Source organism: Lactuca serriola, chromosome 1 (assembly GCF_051521515.1).
Source record: "Lactuca serriola cultivar US96UC23 chromosome 1, Lser_US96UC23_V15, whole genome shotgun sequence".
In the NCBI taxonomy this organism is placed as follows: Eukaryota; Viridiplantae; Streptophyta; class Magnoliopsida; order Asterales; family Asteraceae; genus Lactuca; species Lactuca serriola.
This window is the reverse complement of record NC_136408.1, coordinates 80500998-80527675: the sequence shown is the minus strand read 5'-3', so window position 1 is coordinate 80527675 and position 26678 is coordinate 80500998. Positions and strand designations below refer to the sequence as shown.

Here is a 26678-nt window from a genome sequence, read left to right as displayed (position 1 = left end):
GTAGCCTAATAGATAAAACCACATGATGTAGCCTCTTAGAGGCATAGTCTAGGGTGAACTTGAACACCTATGTAATAGTTTCAAGAAATAATAAAATCTTCGTTTTGTTATCTGGTGTGTTAAAATGTTATGTGATTTTCTTGAATGGTGACTTGGGAAACTGCGGGACAATACTTGGGACGAGTATGAGTAGGTGTGAAAGGTAGTAGAGGCCTATACTACCGGAGGCACAGGACTCACACTTGGATCAGGGAAAGTCACAAGGGTACCAAGAAGCTAGTAATTGATTTCGTTTTATTCAAGTATTTCATTACCATTGTTTCGGTAATGACTAAGAAGATTGTTGTTATCCCGACCCTAGTGGTCATATCACATTGACTCCGACTACGATGAGTAGGTTACGCGGTTCAGAGAACCAAGTTTGATGTAGCGTCCGACTTAAACCAAACGATTGAAATCAAAGCGATCAATAGAAATATCGCGCTAGTTGTTAAAGAAGTTGGTAGCTATAAATGCCTAATGTTAAAGTGTGATTATATCATATTAGAACATGAAGGAAGGCATAGTCTGTTTTAGAATTTAACTCTAAGAGACCTAAGTCTAAGTGTTGCAACATATGACGATAGGTCATTAGAATATGACACATCGATCCATAGTAGTAATAAAAGAAATCATCTCAAGTTCGTATCCAGTAAGGATCGAGATTGTGACTTGAAGGTCATAATTGGGAGTCTAGCCTGAGGTAGAGAGCAGGTGCACGATCGAGTACTGCTTACAATCAATAAGTCAGAGAGATAGACTTGAAGGAATATAGAAGTTATAATCATTACCTAGGATGAAGAGATGACATATGGAGTCATTATACGAGCCCTGTTTCGTTGATGATTCAGGGACGTTATCATCCTAAGGGGGAGATAATTGTAACGCCCGCAAATCCGGGCTAGTCAAATTAGAGGCAATAGGGGTGAAAAACGACTTTTCGACAAAAGATTTTTTTAGAATAAAAATCTTAACCAAGTTGTATAATATGTCTCAAGATTTCTGTGCATATAAAGAACGCCGAAATCCGAGTTATAACGAAGAAGTTATGGCCCGTCGAAGTTTTACGGCAAAACCGGCACGGCACGAGGAAGCGTACATAGTGAATTTATGATAGAGCGAGATTTAGCCTTAGCAATCTAAACAAAAGTTGTATAATATGTTGAACTAAGAGCGTTGATAAAAAGAACGCCCAAATCTGACTTCGTATGAGGAAGTTATGATTTTTCTAAGATTCGGCTTAGCAGTGCACGACCCGAAACTCGAATTTTAGTTCGAGCGGTTATTGCCTTACACGACCTAAATGAGAGTTGAAGATCTCATTAATAGGAACTCAACGATAAAAAGATGGACGAAAACGGAGTTCGTATGAAGGAGTTACGAATTTTTCGCGGTCATTTAACAGTCTAAACGCCTCCTACTGTTAAATTTAAGATCGGTCGAGAATTAGCCAACGGAGTCTAAACGAAAGTTATAGATCTTGATTTTACCTACGCGTGGATATAAAGAACGTCGAAAACAGAGCTCGTATGCGATAGTTGTGATTTTTCTAAGTTTGAAGGCTGATACACGATAGGGGGTGACGTGGCACCACCAGAATTGGACACGTGGCACCACCAGAAGTTTGCCACATGCACCAACTCGGCGAGTAGGTCAGTCAGCACCCCTATAAATATAGGTGCCGGGTTCCCTCATTCTTCACACCTTCCTAAACTATTCTTTCTCTCTCTAGCCCCCTAACCCCCTAAAAGCCTAGGTAAACCCCTTAGCACCCGAAGGAAGCCCCGAGGCTCCCGAAGTCCCGAGAAAAGAGCCTTTTGGCTCGGGAACGCTGCTCCAGCAAAGCCTGGTTTTCGAGAAAAATCCGCTGTAAGTGAGCTGTACCTATCCTATCTTTAGTTTAGCTTATGTTTTAATATAGTAATGTTATTAGGACCTTATAATAAGTACTTGGGCTATTATTATGGGTTATATAAGTATCGTTTAACGCTTATATAATAGTAATAATAGCTAGACTACTAATTAATCGCGGTGAATATTAGACTAAACCCTAGTGGCAATGATACTAGGTTTTGCCAAAGGAAAAGTGTGTTAAGAGTAACGAAGTGCTCTCCAAGCGCCGAGTCACCACCGACTCAGGTCAGTGCATGGTCCCTTTCATCGTACACATAGATATGAAGTATTTTATATAAACTACATGCTATGTGTGCATATTATCTGAATACTTGTTGTCTATGCTGGATGAACGTTCTTTACATGTTTTAAAGGATTTAAACTGTATACGTATTTTATTTATACGAATATGTTGGGTATGAGATGGGTAGATGAATGATGAGAGATAGAAGATGACGTGAGTATGCATTGGAAGCTATAGACTTAGTGCCTATGGGACGAACACTGGTAACTATGGACTTAGTACCTGTTAGATGTTGGTAGCTATGGATTTAGTACCTGTTAGGAATTGGTAGCTATGGACTTAGTACCTATTAGTTAGACGATGGTAGCTATGGATTTAGTACCTGTTAGGAATTGGTAGCTATGGACTTAGTACCTATTGAACACTGGTAGCTATGGATTTAGTACCCGATGAGTAGGATATAGTAGCTATGGATTTAGTGCTTTACGAACGAACGTCGGCAGCTATGGATTTAGTGCCAGTCCTATAACCCTGGAAGTAAGGGATTTCGGAATAAACAAATGCAGGATAGACGACTCTTAGGTTAAATCCTTAAGTGTAAAGAAGATAATGTGGATGGGTAATTGGGTTAATTGTTTGATGATTGAACATAATAATTATATTATTGTGAGTTGAAAGCCCTATGTACTCACCAGGTTTGCCAACCTGACCCACTCAGTTTATTTATATCACAGGTGACGATATGAAGTGATTGATGTGTGCAAACTCACTTAGTTTTAAACCTACTTTTAATTATCAAACAACACACAAAAGGCAGTGAACCTATCAATTGTGGTATAGCTAAATAAGCAGGGTATCGATCACAAGGAACGGCAAATTAAATTAAAAACTTATTTTATCTAAGTTAATAAGAAGTAGGGGTTTTCTCTAGTTTTACAAGACTAGAAACTTACTAACTATTACTAATTTAAGACTAGAAAATAACGACTTAACTAGATTCAATAATTGGAAAGGAACTTCTGTTTAGTTTAACTTGGTTAACTCTATGGTTGATTTCAAGGTAATGGTGCAATTGATTAATTCTTTCGTTGGTTACTGATTCAAGTGATTAGATTTGTATTCACTACCCTAATCCTTAGCAAATAAACTAATTTAAACAGTGGCCAATTGTCTAATTTAATTATATTCACTAGATTAATTATTCGGGTTAAGTTAGACTTGCAATAGTTAACTAATTTATTCTTTTAATTAACTTCTTGTTTGATGGTCATCTTACAAGCTTGCACATGAATTTACTCAATTTTCTTATTAATTATAGTTTCATATTCATTAATCCTAGACATATAGCATAGTGATCACATAGCATATGAGGTCAATAATCAATAGATGTTCATGCTAATCAATTATCTTCCTATTAACAGAAAATTAATTATTATTCACACACAAGGTTCTTTAGCAAGCTAAAATAACAAAAATTCACCAACTTGGAATTAATCCTACCAATCAATCAAACCATATTGTCAACTTTGTATCCCCAAATAGAAGTCTAAAGATTTTAGCTCATAATTAAAGTAAATAACAGCAAACAAACAAAGTCAAGTTGCTTAATCATAATGATAAAACAAAAGAATAAGTGGAATGATGAAATTTTGCCTCAATTACTCTCCGGAATTGAATTCTAGCTTCCTTCGTTGTCTTCTAGGTTTTTTCTGGCTTCTCAATCGTAGCAAAGTACTTCTAAATCGTCCCAGAACTCCCCTCAATCGATCTGTTGAATTATCTTTAAATATACGAATCGACTCGTCGAGTCAAGTGGTGACTCGTCGAGTCCCTCTCACATTCCCCGTATTGTGATAACTCTCTGGAATCCCGAGTCATTATCTTCTCGATTCTTCGATTGGACTCGCCGAGTAGTCGATCTGACTCGCCGAGTAGGTGCCATTTTTAGTGTTTTTCTTCTTTATTTCATTCTCGATCTTCTAACTGTTTCTCCCGCTTCCTTTCGCTTCCGAGCTTCATCTTTGGACTGAAAAACATAATTTAACACTTTTAAGTACCTTTTGTCCATAATATGCAATAATTTAGCTAATAAGTGAATAAAAATGTATAGTTAATATGAACTAATTATGCACATATCAAAATACCCCACACTTGTCTTTAGCTTGCCCCCAAGCAAAACTGAATTTTAAACATATTAGAATCATATATAACAACTCCAATCTAACCCAGCCATTATGCCAAGACCGCAACGCATGCATTTGTGTCTAAAATTTTTCCTAAAGACCTTCCATACTCCAAATACTCACAATCCTCATAAACACTTGCCCACTCATCCCGAACTATGCTCATTTTATGCAACCCTCCGAATCCATCCGCAGAAAATCTCTTACCCTCAAGGTGTTTTTAATTGAGCAACCCAAGCATACATAATCTAGAATTACAACTTTTTGATACCACTATGGAGCTCTTTTGAATTCATCTCTTCTTTGATATTTGCTTTGATCTCTTTGAATTCACCACCTTTATTGTTTGATTTTCGGGTATCTTCAACTTTTTGGATTTCTTGGAATTTTAATCTTTTGATCTTCACTTTAATTGCTCCAAAATTCATACAATTTCTCTTGTAATTCTCTCTTTTTTTTTAAACATGTACCTCTCTTTTTTAACTCAAATCCCTACATGCTTAAGCAGGGGCGCTCAATCTCAACCTTTATTGGCTAACGATAACAATCTTCCTAGATACATTTCAAGTTTAGGCTGCTAAACATATTGCATCCCTCGGGCTGAGCAGGGTTGTGTTTTTGTCCCATGATTTCACTGGAATAAGGAAGCCACAAATGCACTAGAACGTATATAGGCTCAACTAAACATTTGGGTTATCATGCAATCATCAAACATAACACTAACATAGAATCCTAATTGCTTTACCAAAATTTTCTAAATTAAGTCCTAAGTAATACTTTTGGTATGCAAAATTTTTAAAATAGCCTAAATTAAGACTCTAAATTTTCTAATATGTAACCAACCCCCTACCCCACACTTATTTGATGCAATGTCCTCATTGCATATTATGCATAATAAAAACATAAAAAGAAACTAAAGAGGGAATTGGAACAAACTCCCCTGGGATAGCAGTGGATAGGTTGATCACTTTCATTTTAGCTCCAACTTCAATTGACTTTAGACATGGTAACATCTCATCCATGCCTTGGGTATCTCGTCTCGTGTGGGTTGATCCAAATACGCGGAAAACAGTGTAAGATCTTCAAGAATTAATATGGAAAGAATAAATAGTCAAGTGGTGCTCTAATCAGCATCAAATCAGCAGCCCCTTCGACATGAAACCAAACGACTCGTCGAGTATATACCAGACTCGTCGAGTTACTTTGGGAAATCTTCGCATTTATGAGTATTAAGGGCGACTCGTCAAGTCAGTTTAGTGCACTCGACGAGTTGGTCACTGAATGAAAATAATAGAATTCTGCATCTGATCCAGCTTCCAATAAACTCTCTATACTTTCTATTCACTTCTAGACTCCCTTGCCAACATCTCTAAGGACCGGACTCAATACTTTAACTCTAACGCTCCTTATTCTTGACTCTCTTTCTCACTTTGATTCTATAACTCTAAACCCTTTTTGAAGCTAGCACTCCTAATTCACTTCTGAAAAATTGTCAAAGCATCAAACATCAATTAAACATCAAAAGCAAGTTTTAAAAAACATCAAACAAACCAAATAAAAAAACAAACACAAACACAAAAATTAAAAATTGTTTAATAAAAATGCATAAAAAAATCAATCCTCCTCATCATCATCATCAAGCCCTACTCCACTTCCTCCAGCCTCACTTCTTCTTGCACCTATCACTTCTTCCCATGATGGAATATATGGAAAGTTACCACCATTGATGTGTGGAATGTTAAAGTGGTCAAAAAGTTGGATATGAGATTGGTTGCTAAAATTCATGCCCCGCGCCATTTGATCCTGTAGTCGCCTCATCTCCACATTGTACCAATCCATTGGTACTTCGTCATTCTCAACCGGAATCACCGGCGGCTCCTCTTCAATATCCCGCTCTCTCCTCGAACGAACCCTCCTCCCCGGTGCTTCGGGACCAACAACCGGATCATCATTCGGGATGGCGTAATGGCCACCACCATAATCTTCAATAATCCTCGCTCTCCGGAAAAGAATTGGATTGAACGCAGGTGTAGGGATCATCGTCATGAAGTTCCACGCACCGCGGTTCATCAACCCGAATGAGTTGGCCAACCGGGTGACAAACATCCCACCATTAATTCGGGAAGTTTTGCGATCCTTGACCGCACCCTCCGAGAGATATGAAGCTAGACACCAAGGAATGTTGCAAAAAATGTCAGGTGTAATGATGCTCCATAAATAGAAAACGTCAAGGTTAGAAACCTTGTCATCATCCTTCCGTTGATTGATGGTGGATGAAATGAGGCGGTGTGTTGGGGATCGAATGCTCCCTTCCTATGCCGACTTTGGAATATAAACCTTGTTACCAATTGTATTCCACCAGCCCGTACTCGTAACTCCTTTGGGAAACACCATATGGGTTTGTGCCAAAAAGGCCCGAAAGATGGGTGTTGAGACCAAGGGCTGATCATAAACCCCTAATCGACAGGCAAGATCCACCATAGAGCATTGATGAAACTCTCCCCCAAGACAGAAACTGAAGTTGGACGGGTGATAAGCATCCACTCCCCCGGTGAAAGATACCGTGGAGAAAAACTCCAAACAAAGCTCCAAATAAACCGGCTCTTGAATACAGAAGACCCGGCTCCACCCGTCACAAACCATTGTTTCGCCTTCATGGTGAAACTCCTTCAAAAGATAAGGAGCTAACTCCTCCTCATAGCGAACATTCTGCAGCCAATCCCAATCTATCCGGTTGGGCACATAGACCTCTTTCTTCTTGATATCAGCCAGCTTCTTCTTCCATTTCCGCAATGTCGAAGCGGACTCGATTTGTGGGAAGTTTAGCCATGGAAAATCCCCTTGGTTGCCACTGGAAATTTGCCCCATTCCGAACATGATTTCTGCAAAACAAATACACAAAACCCAGAAAACACAGAATATAATTAAAAAACAAACATCTCGCATATGTTCCCCGACTCGACTCGTCGAGTCCAGGCTCGACTCGGCGAGTCGCGCGAACTGCACGAGTCAGTCGGCGGGTCGATGAAAATTAGACCATGAAACTTGGAAATTTCGTCAAGGGTTTTGTCTAGGCACTTACTATTAAGGTATTAAGGCCAGAACAAGTAGTCAAAACAACATAATTCATGAAAAATCAAAACCCTAGAAATTTACTACTTTTCAAAAACGGGTTTTTCATGCAATTGCTACCATAGATGGCCTTATAATCACGTTATTAACAGAAAACAAGAAGAAATTTGTTACCTTTTGAGATTGAACTTGAGAAATTTGAAGAAAACTTGAAGAACAAAGATGAATGCTTGAGAGAAATTTTAGAGAGAGGCGTACGGCGAGTGTGTATGTGAAAAACTGATTCTTAGGGTTAAAACCCTAGTTACCAGTTGTAAAAGTAATTTCGAAATTATTTTTTTTTGTAAATAATACCGACTCGTCGAGTCGGGGTCAGACTCGGCGAGTCTGGTCGCGAAGTCAAACTTTTTCTGAAATCCATATGGACTCGTCGAGTCGTGGTCAGACTCGGCGAGTCTCTTACAAAAAATTCATAATTTTCAAAATTTTGCTATTTATTTAAAATCATTTCACCCCACACTTAACCTATGCACTCTCTCAAGGAGACATGTGCGATGATTTGGAAGATTAAAATTCTAAAAACGAAGGAAAAATTAAAAAAAAACTAAAAAGTAAAAGAAAGCAAACTCTAGATAACGGGTTGCCTCCCGCCAAGTGCTTCTTTTTAAGGAGTCATTAGCTAGACTCCTTCCCATCTACGTTTCGTCATCTCCGAGCACCGGGAACGCACGCCTAACTTTTTGTGATTTGTACTTGGTCTTGTAAGCGTGAATCTTCTTCTTGTAAGCCCTTTTCAATGCATCTCTTTTCCTTTTCACAGCCTCATCCTCAGCTGCTTGGGCTTCCCTTTTCCTCTTTTTCTTCTTTACCCCATTCTTTTTCACCTTCTCTTGCACCTCCTTCTCTTTAAATTTAATTACTTCACATTTCATGATGGTTCGTGCCTTAGGTTTAGTAGTGAATGGTTGATCAGCTTCCACCCTCCTTTCCTTTGTCTCTTCATCCTTTCCAGTGCTCAACCCATCTTCAAACGGAATCGTATCAAGACATGCTACATCGGCGTATTGAACTTTCCTTCCCTTTCCTCCTTCTGCTGTTTGTTCTTCTAAAGAATCATGAATAATATCTAAATCCAAGGTATATGAAGAACTAGTAACAAACAGATTTAAGTCGGCCAAGTCTTTGTCAAATTCGACTGGACTCGTCGAGTCCATTAAAGTGACCCGGCGAGTCTGATCGGGTTTCATCACTTCTTGGGTGTTTTCTGAGCTGGCTCCTTCCAGTAGCTTTTCTAACTCCTCCAAGTCCTTGTTAACATCTACATCTTCTTCAGAGTGTATCAAAAACTTGCTTGGATCATCTTTTAGCAAAAGTTCAAGCTCTCTTTGTAATATCTCATCATCCAATTGGATAATTGAGATTTCTTCATTCTTTTCCTCTTCTTGCTTGGCTTCTGGAATAGCTTTAAACATTATAGATTCATCACCCACCCTTAATGTCAATGTAGACTCACATATATCACTTAAATCACACGCGGTGTTCAAGAATGATCTCCCCAAAATAATTGGAATTTCGGGGTCTTCTTTCATATCAACTACCACGAAGTCTACTGGGAAAATAAACTTGTCAACTTTTATTAGGAGATCCTCACTAACGCATTGTGGATGAATTATCGTCTTGTCCGCCAAATGGATCTTCATATTCACCGGCCTTGGTTCTGGTAAATTCAACTTCTTAAAGAATGACAAAGGCATCAAATTGATGCTTTCCCCCGAATCAGATAATGCTCGGGTGAAAACTTCATTACCAAATTGTCACGGAATCACCATTTTTGCCGGATCACCCTTCTTTTCAGGTAGCTCATTCATCAATATTTCCGCGACTTCAGCCAAATCTTTCCTAGCAGCAAAAAGGCCCTTAAGCAAGTTGAAGTACTTAAGTGTTTGTAGCATTGTTTCCACAAATGGCACATTAACTTGTAAAGCTTTAACATGCGTCATGAAGGTTCTGTATGCTTCTACTTTTTCTGCAGGAATGGCTTTGATTGGGTATGGCAGAGGAGGATTATAAGGCTTCAAAGAACTGACAGTTTTCTCATTTACGCATGGACTCGTCGAGTCCATTGGAGTGACTCGGCGAGTCGGATCGGGTTTTGCTAGGTCCGATTCTTCTACCATTTCTGCCTTCTTCTGGGAGATTCTCAGTGCTTCTGTAACTGTTTCTTCACTGCTGGAGGTTATTACACTTACATTCTCCATTCTTGGATTGGGTTCGGTGTTACTCGGAAGTTGACCCGGTCTTCTATCATTCACTTGATGCGCAAGCTGCCCCAGCTGTTTCTCAATGTTGAGAATTGATGCTTGCTGATTCCTAAGCATGTTTCTGGTCTCGTGTATGGCAGCATCGTGATCATTGTGTCATTTTCGGACGCGGCTATGAATCTAGTGAATAACTCTTCTAAATCGGCTTTCTTTTCTACCGGTTCTTACTTTTGGTATAGTCCCTTCTCCTTCTGCTTGTATTTCTCCTCCTTTTCCTTCTTATACTCCTCGTATGGTAGCCAATCCTTCTTAGGTTTCCGCCAATTTTCATCATATCGATCACCACTTGAATAAAAGACTTGAGCTTTCTTATTTCCATTCTCATCCAAATCACAATCCTTTGTGAGATGGGGCCCTCTACAATTTTCGCATCCTACCCTAATAGCATGGATTGTTTGATCCATTTTTGTCATTCTTCGATCTAAACTATCAAGCTTTGCCATCACCGCCGCCATGCTATCATTTGCCACGTTTACTACCCCTCGACTTACTTCGTTTCTCGGATTGTGGTATTCTCTAGAGTGCTTAGAGAATTCTTTAATTAATTCTTTAATTACCGGGGGCGCCTTCTTTGTGAGCGGGCCTTGAGAATCAAGTAATTGCCTTGTGGTGACATTGACTCCATCATAGAAAATGGAGACCTCTTGTTAGCTATTAAGGTCATGGTGTGGGCAATTTCTAAGTAGGCTCTTGTACCTTTCCCAAGCTTCATAAAGAGATTCTCCGGGTTGTTGCTCAAAGTTGGAAATGGCTTTCTTTAGCTTGGCTATCTAGGAGGGCGGGCAGAAATGGTCTATGAACTCTTCTTTCATCTCAGCCCATGTGGTGACCGATCCGGGAGGAAGTGACTTTAACCAATCTTTGGCAGCTCCTTTAAATGTGACAGGAAGCATGCGAAGAAGCTGGGTCTCGTGTGGAACATTCGGTACGTTGAAGTAATCGGCCACATCATTCACTTCGTCCAAGTGCTTGTAAGCGTCTTCGTGATCCTTCCCGTAAAAAGGAATCTCCTTGAGTTGGGCGAGAATATGGCCTTTTAGTTCGAAAGTGGCGGTCGCGGGAATTGCGGGTTGCACAAGTCCCGGCCCGGTGTCATCATGCATCCTTTTCTTCCATTCCCCCATGGGGACTTCATCAATGTTAGCCATTGTGATAGCTAACTCTTCTTCGGAATCGGTTTCGTGCTCGTAAGTATGCTCTTCTTCTTCCTCGGTCTCGTACTCGATATCTTCTTGAATTGGTTCTTCAACTGTCAACGAGGCACTGGGTGCTCCTGATTTGTTGCTCTTCTTCTTGCTGAAAACGGATTTTAAGTTTTTGAGTGGTGAGTTCTTTGAAGATGTGGTTTCTCCAACGGCTTTTCCATTGCTTCTTCTTAGTGCGGATTCCGGGTCTTCCAAAGGAGGGACCAGAGGTGTATCAGATCCTCGGGTCATGAAACAACTGAAAAAAAAAACAAAACAAAACAAACAAAACACGTAAAAAGAACAAAAACGGAATAAAAAATAAAGCTGAAACAGCGATGTACTCGCCGAGTAGGCACGAATGCACTCGGCGAGTTCAAAGCAAAAACTAAACAAAAAAATTCTAGTTATCCTAAAAACAGAATTTTATTCAAACTAATTCTACTTACTGAATTACTTTGTAAATAACTTTGTGTAAGATAAATCCCACACAAAGGATCGATTAAACTAGAATTTAATACTAATTTTAGAACCGTTCCTCGACAACGGCGCCAAAAACTTGATGTGTGCAAACTCACTTAGTTTTAAACCTACTTTTAATTATCAAATAACACACAAAAGGCAGTGAACCTATCAATTGTGGTATAGCTAAATAAGCAGGGTATCGATCACAGGGAACGACAAATTAAATTAAAAACTAATTTTATCTAAGTTAATTAAGAAGTAGGGGTTTTCTCTAGTTTTACAAGACTAAAACTTACTAACTATTACTAATTTAAGACTAGAAAATAACGACTTAACTAGATTCAATAATTGGAAAGGAACTTTTGTTTAGTTCAACTTGGTTAACTCTATGGTTGATTTCAAGGTAATGGTGCAATGGATTAATTCTTTTGTTGGTTACCGATTCAAGTGATTAGATTCGTATTCACTACCCTAATCCTTAGCAAATAAACTAACTTAAACAGTGGCCAATTGTCTAATTTAATTATATTCACTAGATTAATTATTCGGGTTAAGTTAGACTTGCAATAGTTAACTAATTTATTCTTTTAATTAACTTCTTGTTTGATGGTCATCTTACAAGCTTGCACATGAATTTACTCAATTTTCTTATTAATTCTAGTTTCATATTCATTAATCCTAGACATATAGCATAGTGATCACATAGCATATGAGGTCAATAATCAATAGATGTTCATGCTAATCAATTATCTTCCTATTAACAGAAAATTAATTATTATTCACACACAAGGTTCTTTAGCAAGCTAAAATAACAAAAATTCACCAACTTGGAATTAATCCTACCAATCAATCAAACCATATTGTCAACTTTGTATCCCCAAACAGAAGTCTAAAGATTTTAGCTCATAATTAAAGTAAATAACAGCAAACAAACAAAGTCAAGTTGCTTAATCATAATGATAAAACAAAAGAATAAGTGGAATGATGAAATTTTGCCTCAATTACTCTCCGGAATTGAATTCTAGCTTCCTTCGTTGTCTTCTAGGTTTTTTCTGGCTTCTCAATCGTAGCAAAGTACTTCTGAATCGTCCCAGAACTCCCCTCAATCGATCTGTGGAATTATCTTTAAATATACGAATCGACTCGTCGAGTCAAGTGGTGACTCGTCGAGTCCCTCTCACATTCCCCGTATTGTGATAACTCTCTGGGATCCCGAGTCATTATCTTCTCGATTCTTCGATTGGACTCGCCGAGTAGTCGATCTGACTCGCCGAGTAGATGCCATTTTTAGTGTTTTTCTTCTTTATTTCATTCTCGATCTTCTAACTGTTTCTCCCGCTTCCTTTCGCTTCCGAGCTTCATCTTTGGACTGAAAAACATAATTTAACACTTTTAAGTACCTTTTGTCCATAATAGCTAATAAATGAATAAAAATGTATACTTAATATGAACAAATTATGCACATATCAGTGACATTACACTGAGAGATTTAAAGATATGTAGATCACTAGTGTAAATAATTGTAAGTTCTATTTATGCTTATTTTTTTGTATTAACGATGACATCCCAAACGTTTTAAAATGAAATAAATACGTTTCTTCGAAAATGTTTTGATAACGTATTTACCATGTTTTTCTGGGAACAAATTCCGCAGCCTTTTTATGAAATGAAGTACTCTGATTTTTATAAAGCATAAACAAAATCGGTTTTTTCTGGCCGCGAAAATTAGGGATGTCACAGACTGAATCTCCTGCTATTTTTGTTGAAGCTACTTGATTTGTCTATGTTTTCTTGCTTGGAATGCCCTTCGGAAAGCAACAAATTTCTTTTCTTCAAATTCATTTGATGTCTTGTAGGTACTCCAGGAGTCATTAAGATCAATATCATCAATTCCTTAAAATCGCACCGAGGTGTCCCTCGGGTCAATGGATCCTTGCACCATTGTGCTCACCGTGCGTAAACCACCTGGAAAAGATGGAAGCAGAGTAGGATTTCCTTAGCTTCCTCGGTCTCCTTCACCTGTGGTCAAGTCTGGCCTCGGCTCCATTCTGGCAAGGGATGAAGGAGTGCCCTGCGGTTGGGAAGGTGTTTGAATTGTATGGGTGACAGACAAAAGGATGGAGTTCAACTCCACAGGAGAAAAGAAATGTAGACAGGAAGCCCTGGAGACCTTAGGGCGAGAACCAGTTCCATCCCCTTGGGATTGAGCTGGAGGTGAGTCTCCACGATTAGGTGAAACAGACACACTTTCTGTGTCTGAGTGGAATTCGATTGTGGTATTGAATGGGTCTGCGGCCACCCCAAGGACCACCTGAGCCTTTTGAGAGACTGCGGTATCAGTCCGGTCACGCATTTGGTCTGTGGATTGGGTTTTTCATTTCTTGAGGATAGAAATGGGTTGTGAATCATCATCAGAATCATTGGAAGAAGATTGAAAACCGCTCCAAAAAACAAATGTTTTTTTTCATAAAAAAAACATTAAATGTTAGAACCGCACTAATAAATCCAAAGGAACCGCACCAAAAAAATCAATTAACTACTACAGCATTTACAAAATGGGTATAATAAGTACACAACACCATTAAATCATTTGTAAAATTCACAGGATTAATTCATCTTTATCTCTTTTCAATTTGATTTAACAACTATATAACACCATTAAATCATAAAATGAATGGTATCATTCAATCATAAAAAAACATTTGCTAGATTTCCAAAACCTTCACTTCGCTAGGTATTGCAAACTAGATTTCAATTTTATAAATGAGAAACAAATAAGACCTAAACTAAATCCTAAAAAAGAACTAATCCTAAACTAAATCCTAAAAAAGAACTAATCACTAGATTTTCAAAACCTCTATCTCTTTAGACAACCTCCATCTCTTTTGCCTTTTCTTCACAGCCTCCATATCTTTTGACTTTTCTTCATTCATGGTGTTTAATTTAGCCTCTTATTATACAAAGATGAGAATTTTGATATTAAATAGATTTAATGATGTCAAAAGGATTAACAATGGGAGGTTTAGACCAGATAAAATTATGTCGTTCGAAGAAGAGAGTGGAGGCTGACTTTGTTGCACTTATGAGTAGATCGAAATCGATGAGATCGTCGACGTAATACGCCGGCAAGAGAAGAAAATGAACATGGGAAGGGTTTTTCGAGGGGTGTATACGACGAACAAAAGAAAAACTAGTGAAGACACAAAAAATCAAACACCTTTAGGAGAGAGATGAGAGAACTAAACATTAGAAGGGGAAGAGTTTTCAGTTTTATACCAGAGCAAGTGGAGGAAGTCACCGAGTGAAAGTAGGAGGTCGTTCGGCATCTACTTTCTCTTCGCCGTCTGGCCTTTGGGTGAGAGATGAGAGAGCTAAATATTAGAAGGAAATGTGTGGCGTAGGAGAATGAAAAAAATTGAACATACGTATTTAATGTGGATATAAGAAATCCGCACCAATACATGTTTCAAATGGTGTGGTTTCACATTTATTAATGCGAAAATAACTTTTTGAGTTTTTTATAATGCGGTTTTATGTTACCACCGCATCCAAGAAAAAATACCCATTGCATTATTAGATACCTTATATATATATATATATATATATATATATATATATATATATATATATATATATATATATATATATATATATATATAGGAGGGTTCAATTGAGAAAAAAAAATGTTGAGAATGGGGGAATCATTCTCAGCCAATCATTTATTTTTGCCGCAAAAACTCCAACGTACCGGCGGAAATGGGAAAGGAATGCACATATGTTTTCCAACAAAACATGTTTCCTTAAACTATGTTAAGCATTACCTTAATATATATACAAAAACATAGTTTTTTCGTTTTTTTAACTTTTAAGAAGCTATTTTTATCGAAAAATGATTTTAAATATACCAAAATTCATGATTTTTTATTCTCTACAAATAGACATCCATATTGATATAGTTTTAAGATAAAATAAAAAATTTAATTTTTTATATATGTTCAGCTATCGTTATTCATAAGTGAATAAAAATGAATCAGATTTTTACTACAGTACATTCGTTATTCACTTATGAATAAAAACTATGATTAATTTTTCTTACAATTTAAGTATCATTCATATATGAATATAGCATATACTAAACATAGTATATATTCATATTTAAATATTAGACGATGCATTCACTTGTGAATATTACATAGTATATTCACTTGTGAATGTTAGATGTTATATTCACTTATGAATATTAGATGATATTTTCATATGTGAATATTATATAGTATTACATGGTATATCACATGAGAATAGTACATAGTATATTCACTTGTGAATATTAGATCATATATTCACTTATTAATAATAGTTGGTATATTCATATGTGAATATTGCACATTATATTCATATGTGAATATTGCACAGTATATTCATATATGAATATTACAAGGTGTTTTCAGAAATATATATAATTTTTATATGTTATTCACATATGAATAACATACAGACTTGCATATTTGTTTTGTGTTTTAATAATTACATATTGATTCAGTTGAGAAAACATATTCATATATGAATATAACGTGGAAATTTAGTTTATGCATTTCATCAAACAGTTGGAGTGCATACAAGTTAACGTTTTTAAAAATGCGATAAATATGATACTTTGACTATTTAAATCTTACAAAATAGTAGATTGATAGAGAAATATATGAAAACTTTCAAATAAAAAATGATTTGATCTTTTTCTAACCTTAATTTCGATGTTTTATTTGATTATCAATGTTGAATGAATGATACAAATTGAATTTTTTGTTGATTATCGATGATGTTGATCTAATGATGCTGGAAGTATAATTAATTATAGATGTTGAAGATATGCTCGTATTCAAGCAGAATTGAAGGTTGGATTGAAAGAGCAAAAAACGAATTTTTGTTGTCAACTGTTAAATGGTGTTGATAAACGTGTTCTAGAGGAAGATCGATGATTGATTAACACATGATGACGTTGATCGATGATTTAATTGAAGAAATCTGGATGATTGTTGAAGGTTGAAGGAGAAATTTGGATGATAACAATCGATTATAATGAATTTCAATTGTTATCTAATTCTCTACACTTACGTATTTGTGATTGAAGACTATTATATCATATTTACAAGTTTGTCACCGTGCATTTTTATGCTTAGATAAAATGAGTGGCTAAGAATGATTTCTCCATTCTCAACCTTTTTTATTTTCTCAATTGAACATACCTATATATATATATATATATATATATATATATATATATATATATATATAGGGTTAGATTATTTTGTTTTCACTATCTATTGTGTGCATGTATAATTGATTCTGGACCAATCATTTTAGTTATTTTAAGAAAGTAATTAATGCATATTACATGTTGAAAATATAATGGATATTAATTACATCTTCAGCATTTAATATACATTAATTACTTTCTTAAAATAACTAAAATGATTGGTCCAGAATCAATCATACATGCACACAATAGATAGTGAAAACATTTTAACCTAACTAACTAACTAACTAACTAACTATATATGTATATATATATATATATATATATATATATATATATATATATATATATATATATGGGAGGTGATACTTCCACTTGGTATTTTTATTTATCCACTTGATAAAATTTACTTTTTCCTCTTTTGCCCTTTAAATCTCACAGTCATTAAAACCCAATCTCCAGACCTGATGTCATCCTTATTATTTTGTCTTGGTTTTTAATTTTGATTTTACGCGCTTAATTTCGAAACCAAACTCCTGCATTTTGGTTTGACAAGGACCCTTAATTGCTTTTATATTTTACTTTTATATTTATTTTTTGTTTTACTTAATTTTGATTTTTATATATTATTAAAATAAAGCATATATCGTACTAAAACGAAATAATTTAAACAAAATTTAAATAAAAATCATATAGGTATGATCAAGGTTCTAAATGGCGTGAGACGTGGCGTGGTGGCAAGGTCAAGCCTCAAGCTTAATGAGCCATGGCGAGCCATGATGTTTTTCAAGGCGTGATGTAAGGCGGCGATTTTGTATTAATTTAAAATTATATTACCACATAAATATAAATTTATATTAAATATAACTACTTTTTATAAGTGTTAGATCAATAATTAGTAACAAAAATTTTAAGAAAACCACAATATCTGTATCTCCGATTAGAAAAGACATAACAAAGAGCAAAAAATTTTGTCTCAAACGAAAAAACACGCGCCATAACACGCCATAACGCGCCATGGCGCGCCATATCACGCCTTGCTACGTGCCATGCCTAACAACAACGTTATGAGGCTTTTCGTAACGGCGAAGCCACGCCTCACGCCACAGCACGCCTTTTAGAACACTGGGTATGATACCTAAATTGTACGGTCATAGTATTATCGGAATCAATTAAAGATTTTTGTTAATTTATTAAGTGTCATATCCTACTAAAACGAAATAATTTTTTATTAGTGTTGTAATCTAAACGACTATCATGGTCACAAAGAAAATAATGGTCATGGAACGCAATGAAATAGCAGTTGTCATGATGTAATAGTAGCGGTAAATAATCATTCGCCCTATTCAAGTAAGATGCTACTCAATAAAGATATTCAAAAGGATGCATATTCCAAAAATGTTAAAAAAACAATACATCGAGATAACCGTTATTTCAAATTGCGTTTTGTAACCACTATGTTATTTTTGACCATGCTATCTGTTTAGAATACACCACTAATTAAAAAAAAAGTTTTTAGCTTATAATACATAAACTTAATAAACCAAACAAAACTATTTAACATATTATGATAATATTACGTCGGTATGTTGTTTGCATCATATCTAATATGAATTTTATTTAATTTTTTCCTTAAGTATTTAAATATTATATATATTACTTTAATAAAATATAATAAAATCATAGTTGAAATAATAACAGAAAAAACAATAAAAGCGAAACTATAAAATAAAAGCAATTAAGGGTTATATTAGGAAATCAAAATCAAGATCGTGAGTTTCCAAATACATTACATAAAAATAAAATTAAAAAACAGCAAACAAAATCATAATATAGGGCTGTGAGTAAGGGCATAAAAAGAAAAATAAAATTTTATTAAGTGGATGGATAAAAAAACCAAGTGGAAATATCATTACCCTATATATATATATATATATATATATATATATATATATATATATATATATATATATATATACTAGCCGTTTACCCGCGCAAAGCGGCGGACAACAAATAGTTTGTTTCGACAATTAATTTTTTTCGATGGAGAATGATTATTTTCAATTCAATCATTAGTTTGTTTTAGGAAACATATCATATCAAAAATAAAGAAAATTCAAGAAATGACCAAATTATAGGGTGTTGAGTATTTATTTGGATGAAAAAAAATTTGGTCAAAACTTTGGAAGAGAAGATTTATAGGAGTTTGTTTAAATTTTAATATTATTTTATTAGTGATTAGTTGTAGAATTAGCTTAATGATTTGGATGTCTTAAAAAATATTATTATTTTATTCAATCTATTTTTAGAAATAGTGGAATTTGTTTTATAAGATAGTATATATATATATATATATATCCCAAACTCTAGTTAGCTTTAAATAGAAATAGAGGTTGAAACTTAACTTTCACGGAATATACAGGGAAGACTTTTATTTTTCTTCCAACTAATTGTTTGTTTCCCATTTCGGTTTGCTCTCTTCCTTCTATACAGGCCATTTTGAGTTCTTGATGATTTAATCATCCATCAACTTATACAATAACCGTTGGAGGCTATTATTATCTTAATGATATTTATCTCAGTTGAGTTGGTTGAAACTGGCTGACATGATAATTAACATATACCTAGAAATATATATAGGACACCACAATTATTACAGTGAAATTGTAAGCATTTTGAGGTTAAATGCATTAACGGCCGTTCAGAAAACAAAAAAACGGCATCCTGAGAATTACTCGAAGTTAAACATAATTGGGGGTGGCGTTGGGTGGTGTTGGAGCCGATGCCACCTTCCCTCCACGTTCCGATCGACTGTTCTCAGCAAACTTAAGACTTGCTTGGTGCATCCCTTTCTGTTTCTCCTCCTCCGTCCATTCGGCAACATAATAATTCTCTTCACTACCTTTGACGATGTCTTGACTGGCCGGAAAAAACATGCTTCCCCATTGTGGGAAGTGAACAAAACTTACAGGAACTGTACAAAGTATGATCATGATACCCATATAAGACAACCCTTTGGCAGTCGAGAATGAGGCAGACGCAAAGAATATTAATTGGGTTAGTCCTGATCCAAAGTTCCCTCCGGCACCGGTCATACCAGAGATGATACCCATTGACCGCCGGGAAATGAAGGGAACGATGCCGAAGGTGGCTCCGCATGCTGCCTGTGCACCGATGGAGAAGAGCATCATAAAGGTGATGGCTAATGGTAGCGAGTTTACTAGGCCTAGGAAGACACAAAAAACACCGCCAGCTGTTTGGAGTAGCCATAAGTTCCAGAGTCGACCTCTCATTCCAAATCGTTTGGCCATGTAATCCGATGTGAACCCACCAAATGGACGAGCTAGGAGGTTTGCCATTCCGAAGCAGGCCGCAATGATTCCGGCAAGGTGAAGCTGTAGATCAAATCTGTAGATAATTCATCGGAAAACAAACGTTTACTTTAATTTGCACATATAACTAAACTTTTGTGTAGAGTAAAAAAAAAACAACTCAAACCTGTCATAGAAGTATTCTGCGATCACATTGTCAATGGTCAACTCTACACCCATGGAATAACCGTAGAGAAGTACGAAGATCCATGTTCGATAGTTTGTCACAGCATACCACAATACCTACAAAACGAGAAACAAATTAGAGACAAAGAACATACCATAAATGAATGGTTAATGGTTAATGCAATATTAATTAGATATGAAGGTTTACCTTGCCGAATTTATCTTTGGCGACATCACCTTTCTTCTGAAGAGCACCGAGATTACCATCAGGCAAATCTTGACCAAGAGTCAACACAAATATCCCCATGATTGCGTTAAGCCACCCTGGTACGAAAAACGCTATCCTCCAAGCCGTGAACGGTGTTGCCCCGGCCTTCTTGATGATCTCAAACAACACCGGCATCAGGAGTTGCGTGGCTCCACCACCCATGTTCCCCCACCCAGCCGCCGTCCCGTTCACCAGCCCGATGATCTTGCTGTTAAACATGGTGCTCATCCAATATTGGCACGACACAAACGTAGCCAAAGAAAATCCGATCATGAATCGGACAGCTATGTAGCCACTAGCATCAGCAACGAAAGACATGCAGAAGACGGTGGGTGCTGACATCATTATGAGGAAAGCACAGCCGTAGCGAGGCCCCAACAAGTCACATACCGCACCCATAACCAGCCTCGAGAAGATACTACCGGAAACTGAGGCGACGCCGGCGTTCCCAATGTCAGCTTTGGTGAGATCGAGGTTGTCCCGGATGATGGGAACGAGTGGGGCCGCCGCAAAGGTGGAGACAAAAGTAGTAAAGAAAGAGATCCACGAGAGATGGAAGGTTCTCATGTGAGGGTTTGCAAATGAGAACAACTTAAAGACTTTTGCTTTATGTTCAGAGTCCACGGGGAGATCGAATTTCGCCGTGGTATCAGTGGGCACCATCGGAGAGGCAACAGAGAAGGCCAGCACTGGTTCCCGGCCGGTGACTCCATGCATGGAGGTTCCTGGAGAACCTTCGATCTCAGGCATTGTAACTTTTGTTTCTCTCGAAATTAAAACGATTTTTGTTGTTGTTTTATTGATATATTTTTGTAATCATCAAGAGTTTATATAGGCGTTTGAGGGACAAAGAAACACTCATATTGTAATTATACGGTACTACGGTAGGATTTAATAATCCAGGCAGATGTCATCGTGACTAAGGTTTAGATTACTATATATGGTTAAAGGGTTGACAAACGAAAAGGGTTAAATTTGTTAGCTAGTGGACATTCCCAAAAGGTTGTCAGAGATACAATTTTTAAGGAATCCAAGTAGCCGCATCCTATAGAGAGGAACAGTATCTGGGCTTATCGAATCTCGCAAACGATACTTAGATGATTAACAATATATGTTGCAATATGTAAAGCTAAATAAACATGACAGCTTTGCACCTCAACTCCATCTAAAAGTAAGACTATTTTTGGTCAACAAAAACGAAAATTCATTAATATTCTTATTTTTTTTTCCCTCAAAGGCTATTCATTCAACTTCATAAAACTCAATGAATTGTTATATTATTATTTTATATTTTATACAATTATATTAATGGAAAAACTTGTGTGGCAAATTTGTAAAGACAAAAAACTTATGTGGCAAATTTCTAAAGACAAATAACTATACTGTTCTCTAAACCTCTTGTGTTTTAATATATATATATATATATATATATATATATATATATATATATATATATATATATATATATATATATATATAGAATTCTTTCTTAAATTTCATTGAATTCATTCAATAAAACATATTTTTAAATATTTATTTAAGTATCAGAAAATATTTTTCTTTTCTCCATTGAACTTTAAACATATTGAATATAATAGTAGTGTCTCACAATGATAGAATTTTATCCAGTGATTCTACATCATTTGATTCTTATATTGAACTTTCCATTATGAGTGTTCTAATGATCATATAAATGGTAAAACATATACATTTGCAATAGTTTGCTAACCAATTAGTTGAAAACTTAAAATCTATTAACTTTTTGAACTTTGGAAATATTAATAACAAAACCATTAGTATTAGGGGTTTTACAACACCAATCCAACGAACTCAACTACGTCGATCCTTTGATTTTGAAGACCATATAAGAATAATAAAAATTGGCAATAAATATAATTTTTTATATATATAAAATTTATTAAAACTACAATAAGATCTGACACTTAATAGACCGTTGTCAATTATATTAGTAACTAGGAATCAGGATGGAAGTCACGTGATTCCAATGGACTTGCACATATTAGCAACATATTTCCAAAAAAAAAAAATCATTTATCTAAAACAAAATCGAAACTATTGATTACATGAGCCATGTGTATTCACACAAAATGCACATCCTAAGAGCCATCCCTGCCTCTTAGTATTATTGAGATTATTCTTTTTACTATTACCAGTTGTACGTTACTAAATGTACACAAAACTAATTGAAGGCATGGAACTTGCATGGATCTTGGTATTTATGAAATTTCATACTCTTCATACGAACATGAATAACATGCTTTAAAAGCATTCTGTTGATTATGTGATAGCCATGTAGCATAAGGGAGACATAAAAATTCCTCCATAGACATAATCAACCCAACTTTGACATCTAGGCACTTAAAAAGGAAAGCACAAAACTCTGTAACTTTGGATAAAACTTGAAAACATGCACTTGATATTCTCTCTTTTCTTTTAGATATTGAAAATATATTAAGCCAACTCAAGCAATACTGTTGGGTAGCAGATTCGTTATGTATTGCGTCATTAGGCTCGGTTAATAGTCCAATGTCTTGTGTTCCGGTTTGGGCCTGTCCAACCGTGAGCTGTAGGGTTTAGTATATAATAATGTGCTTGCATGCATATTAGGTTAACGATTTAGAAGACTGATAGCATAACGATAGATCACAGATTTCTTTCTTTATCATTCTTGTAAACCCTTCAATCCTCTACAGTAGAAGTTCTTTATCGAGCTCTTCTGAGGATTGTTTATTAATCATTCGACATTATTCGATCCATTCTTGAGTTATTTGCTGTTTTCGTGTTCTTTATTTTACCTGTTTAAGATCTAATCGATCTTCAAGTTTAGATTTAAACTTATCAATTGGTATCAGAGCAGGAGGCTGTGTAATCGATACACTTCTTTTCTGTGAAAAAGGTTTCGATTAGGGTTATTCCGCAATTATTGATATTTATTGAGCCGTCATCTCATTATTGACGTATCTCGATATTTATTGTTTTGCCCTAATTTGATTTATTACAAGTCTGATCTTTGAACAGGTTATTCGATCATAATGGACGAGTCGCAATCGAATCTCATCAATATTTCGAACAACATTGGATCAACCACGAAGATTCCCATCCTATACACCCATGATTATGAAGTCTGGGCGCATCACTTTGAAGAGTATGTTATAGGATCTGAGGATAATGGATACCTTATCTGGGAAGCAATTGTTTCTGGACCGTTTTCTCATTCTGCAACTTCAAGGATTATTAAAACTCAAAAGGGAGTACAATGATCTTCTGAAAGATGTTAAAGATATTGCGCAAGATGAAAAAGATAAATTTCAGTGCAATATCAAGGCGTTAAGATTGATCAGATTCGCCCTTCAGTCCGATACATTCAGGCTGGTGAGTTCATGCACGACAGCAAAAGAGATTTGGGACAGGCTACGTGAATTGTACTCTACAGATGAAGATCTTGAACACTCCATTCAAACCTTACTCTTGTCTGAGTTTGGTGAATTCAAGCAAGGAGTCGAAGAAACTGTGACCCAAACGTTCGATCGCTTCAATCATCTTCTTAGTAAGATGATCAAACATGACATCGAAAGGAAGCTAATAGAGCAGAAGGTTACGTTCTTAAATGGTCTCAGATCAGAGTGGAGAGCAGTTGTGTCCACAGTTAAAGCCCACGAGCAATTTAAATCATATTCGTTGGCGAAACTAGTGGGCATTCTCAAATCTCAGGAGAAGATCGTGTTACAGGAGAAGAATATGGTCTCAAGCCTAGGTTCGTTAGCCCTCCTGTCCAAAAGTAAAGCTGTGATGGATGAAGAAGACCTCAACTTGGAGGACTATGACCTCACCTCTGAGGACTTTGCAATGATGGTGTCTAACCCCAAGAGGTTCATCAAAAAGAGATTCCCCACCAACAAAAACCGAAACTGGCAGGGGAGTTATAGTTCTGAAAAGGTTAAAGATGAACCGAAGGCTGAAGAGTCAAAGAAGGAACCGAAGGCAGAAGGTGATTCTGGAGTAAGCTGCTACTATTGTGGAGGACAGAACCACTATGCAAAGGATTGTGTCCTCAAAAAGATGGCTGAAAAGGATGAGGAAAAGGATGAAGAAGCTTTGCTGCAGAAAAAGCTTGATGAGATCAGGAAGAAGAAATCTACCGCTAACCCTTCTATGAATGCTCTAATTGTGCAGGGTTCGGTTGCTGATGATGAGTTCGGTGGCTTGGAGGTTTGGTCAACCGACTCTGAAGATGATGAAGTGAGGAAGCCCTCTCATGGAAAGGCTTGTGTGGCTAAAGAAGAAAGCAGTGGAGGAAGGTGCTTGATGGTGTATGACGTATCTCAGATGAGGGGATACAACACTGATGGTGGGAGTAATGAACCGAAGGAGCAACAGGATATGTGCTTTACAGCCAAACCACTCAGCGTGCAGTTCAACGAGCTCGATGAACTGATTAAGAAGGTACAATCGGTTTTTGTCTCATTTAAAGCCCCACAATGCTCATATGAAAAAGAACTAAAAAGTGTTAATTCAAGAATCTCTCATCTAGATAGTAGTTTAACTCAAACTCGAGTCACCAATTCTAACCTAACTGACCAATTAAGCAGGGTGTCTTCGAAGAGTGAGGAACGGCGGATGTGGATCGAACTGAAGGAATCGGAGTTAATCAAAACAAAAGATGAAAACATTTATTTGCAAAGAGACAATTTAAAGCTTTTAAAACAACGAAATGTTTTTTGTTTGATTGCTAAACGTCTTTACACTAATATTACTCAGCTTCATTTGGATTGTGAAATAGGACAAAAGATTCATCGCATGATTTTGCCCTTCCTTGAGTTTAAGAAGGATGAAATTGATGCTGAAGCGTATAATTGTGAGAGTGTGATATCATCTGAGGACGTTAATCCGACCTATATGTATGGACTGGACAAAATAGAATCTTTCATTAAATCCAAGGACCATAAGGACATACTTAAAAACCTTTTGGATGAAAATGATAGACTGAAACTGAGAACCGAAACCATACAAAAATTTGACTCTTTAAACGCCAACTTGAGCTTAGAAAACAAAATTGATGTTGAAAATGCATCTGAGCTTAATGAGGATGACAATATGAGTGAAATTTCTGTAGAGGACACGGTTGACTGCTCAGGATTTGTAAAAAGCGAACCTGAAAACTACAAGAATCTAATTTCAGAAAATTCAGTGGAATTCGCTCGTTTGTCCCAAAAAAAGTCCCCGATTCTTGCAGAGAAGGCCGTAGTATATCAAAAGGTTAGAACTACTCCAAATCAGGTATACAAGGTCACAAGCGTAACCGAACATCAGACTGCTGAACTCACAGCTATTGTAAACGAAGACAATGCTGATGGATGCGATGAGTTCTTCTGGTTAGCTCCAATCGATAATGTTGATGAAACAATAGGTTTGTCTGAAAGGACCTCATGGAAAAGCAAAGGCAGATACGTACCAGAACCCTTGAATAAGCCTGATAACTTTGATGTGCCAAGTACTAGTGGTACGAAAGACATTCCTCAAGAAAAAGGAAGCCCAGCAAAAGAAGTCACATCTTCAAACCAACATCCATCATCAACCGAAAGCCAAAGTGAACCAGCTGTAGAAAAACCGAAACCAAAAGCTAACATCCATCATCAACCGAAGCAGATGAGAAATCAAAAACATCAAAGGAATCAGAGATATAGGAAGAATATCTCTGAAAGAAAACAGTTATGGCAATCCCAGAAGACTTATTTCTCACATCAAGACAAGAACCTAAAGTCTGCGAAAAATCCTGTTGAATCGCAAGAGAATTTCAACAACCGAAAGCAGAGGTTCGGTTCGGAGGAAAACATCAACCGAAAGCAAAGGTTCAGTTCAGCAAATGATTACAACCGAAAGCAAAGGTTCGGTTCTGAGAATGATTTCAACCGAAAGCAGAAGTTCGGTTCAGAGAACCATATCAACCGAAAGCAAAGGTTCGGTTCTGAAATCAAAAGAGATCAAAACTCTAAGGTCGGTCCCACCAATGATCAAAAGCAAAAGGGTCACCTAGAGTCTCCAGCCAAGAAGTCATCTCAATCTAAGCCCTCTCATTCTCACTCATCTAATTCTTCTAATTCTTCCAATTCCTCTCCACCTCGTTCTAAATTCCATTCTGCTCCTTCTCAAAAATCTCAATCATCAGCAGAACAAAAAGGGAAACAGAAGGTTTCAGTGGTTGAACCAGAGTCAAAACCGAAAGCACCTAATTCTAAT

At 36.4% G+C, this 26678-nt stretch overlaps 1 protein-coding gene, 1 long non-coding RNA gene and 1 other non-coding gene across 3 annotated transcripts; 1 reads left to right on the top strand and 2 right to left on the bottom strand.

The window, feature by feature from the left end:
* The first annotated feature begins 10409 nt into the window (after positions 1-10409).
* LOC145080783 (small nucleolar RNA R71) lies at positions 10410-10516 on the top strand. The gene has a single exon (XR_013695368.1). It is a non-coding gene; the product is annotated as a small nucleolar RNA R71 (small nucleolar RNA).
* Positions 10517-12285: 1769 nt separating this feature from the next.
* Positions 12286-14798, bottom strand: LOC145069630 (uncharacterized). The gene is made up of 2 exons (XR_013689585.1): positions 13028-14798; positions 12286-12770 (listed from the first exon to the last, which is right to left on the bottom strand). It is a non-coding gene; the product is annotated as an uncharacterized LOC145069630 (long non-coding RNA).
* A 4444-nt stretch (positions 14799-19242) lies between these two features.
* Positions 19243-21247, bottom strand: LOC145093363 (high-affinity nitrate transporter 2.1-like). The gene is made up of 3 exons (XM_079031478.1): positions 20361-21247; positions 20154-20269; positions 19243-20063 (listed from the first exon to the last, which is right to left on the bottom strand). Exons 1-3 carry the CDS (start codon positions 21168-21170, stop codon positions 19397-19399), a joined length of 1593 nt encoding a protein of 530 aa, XP_078887604.1. The 5' UTR covers positions 21171-21247; the 3' UTR covers positions 19243-19396.
* Positions 21248-26678: the final 5431 nt, after the last annotated feature.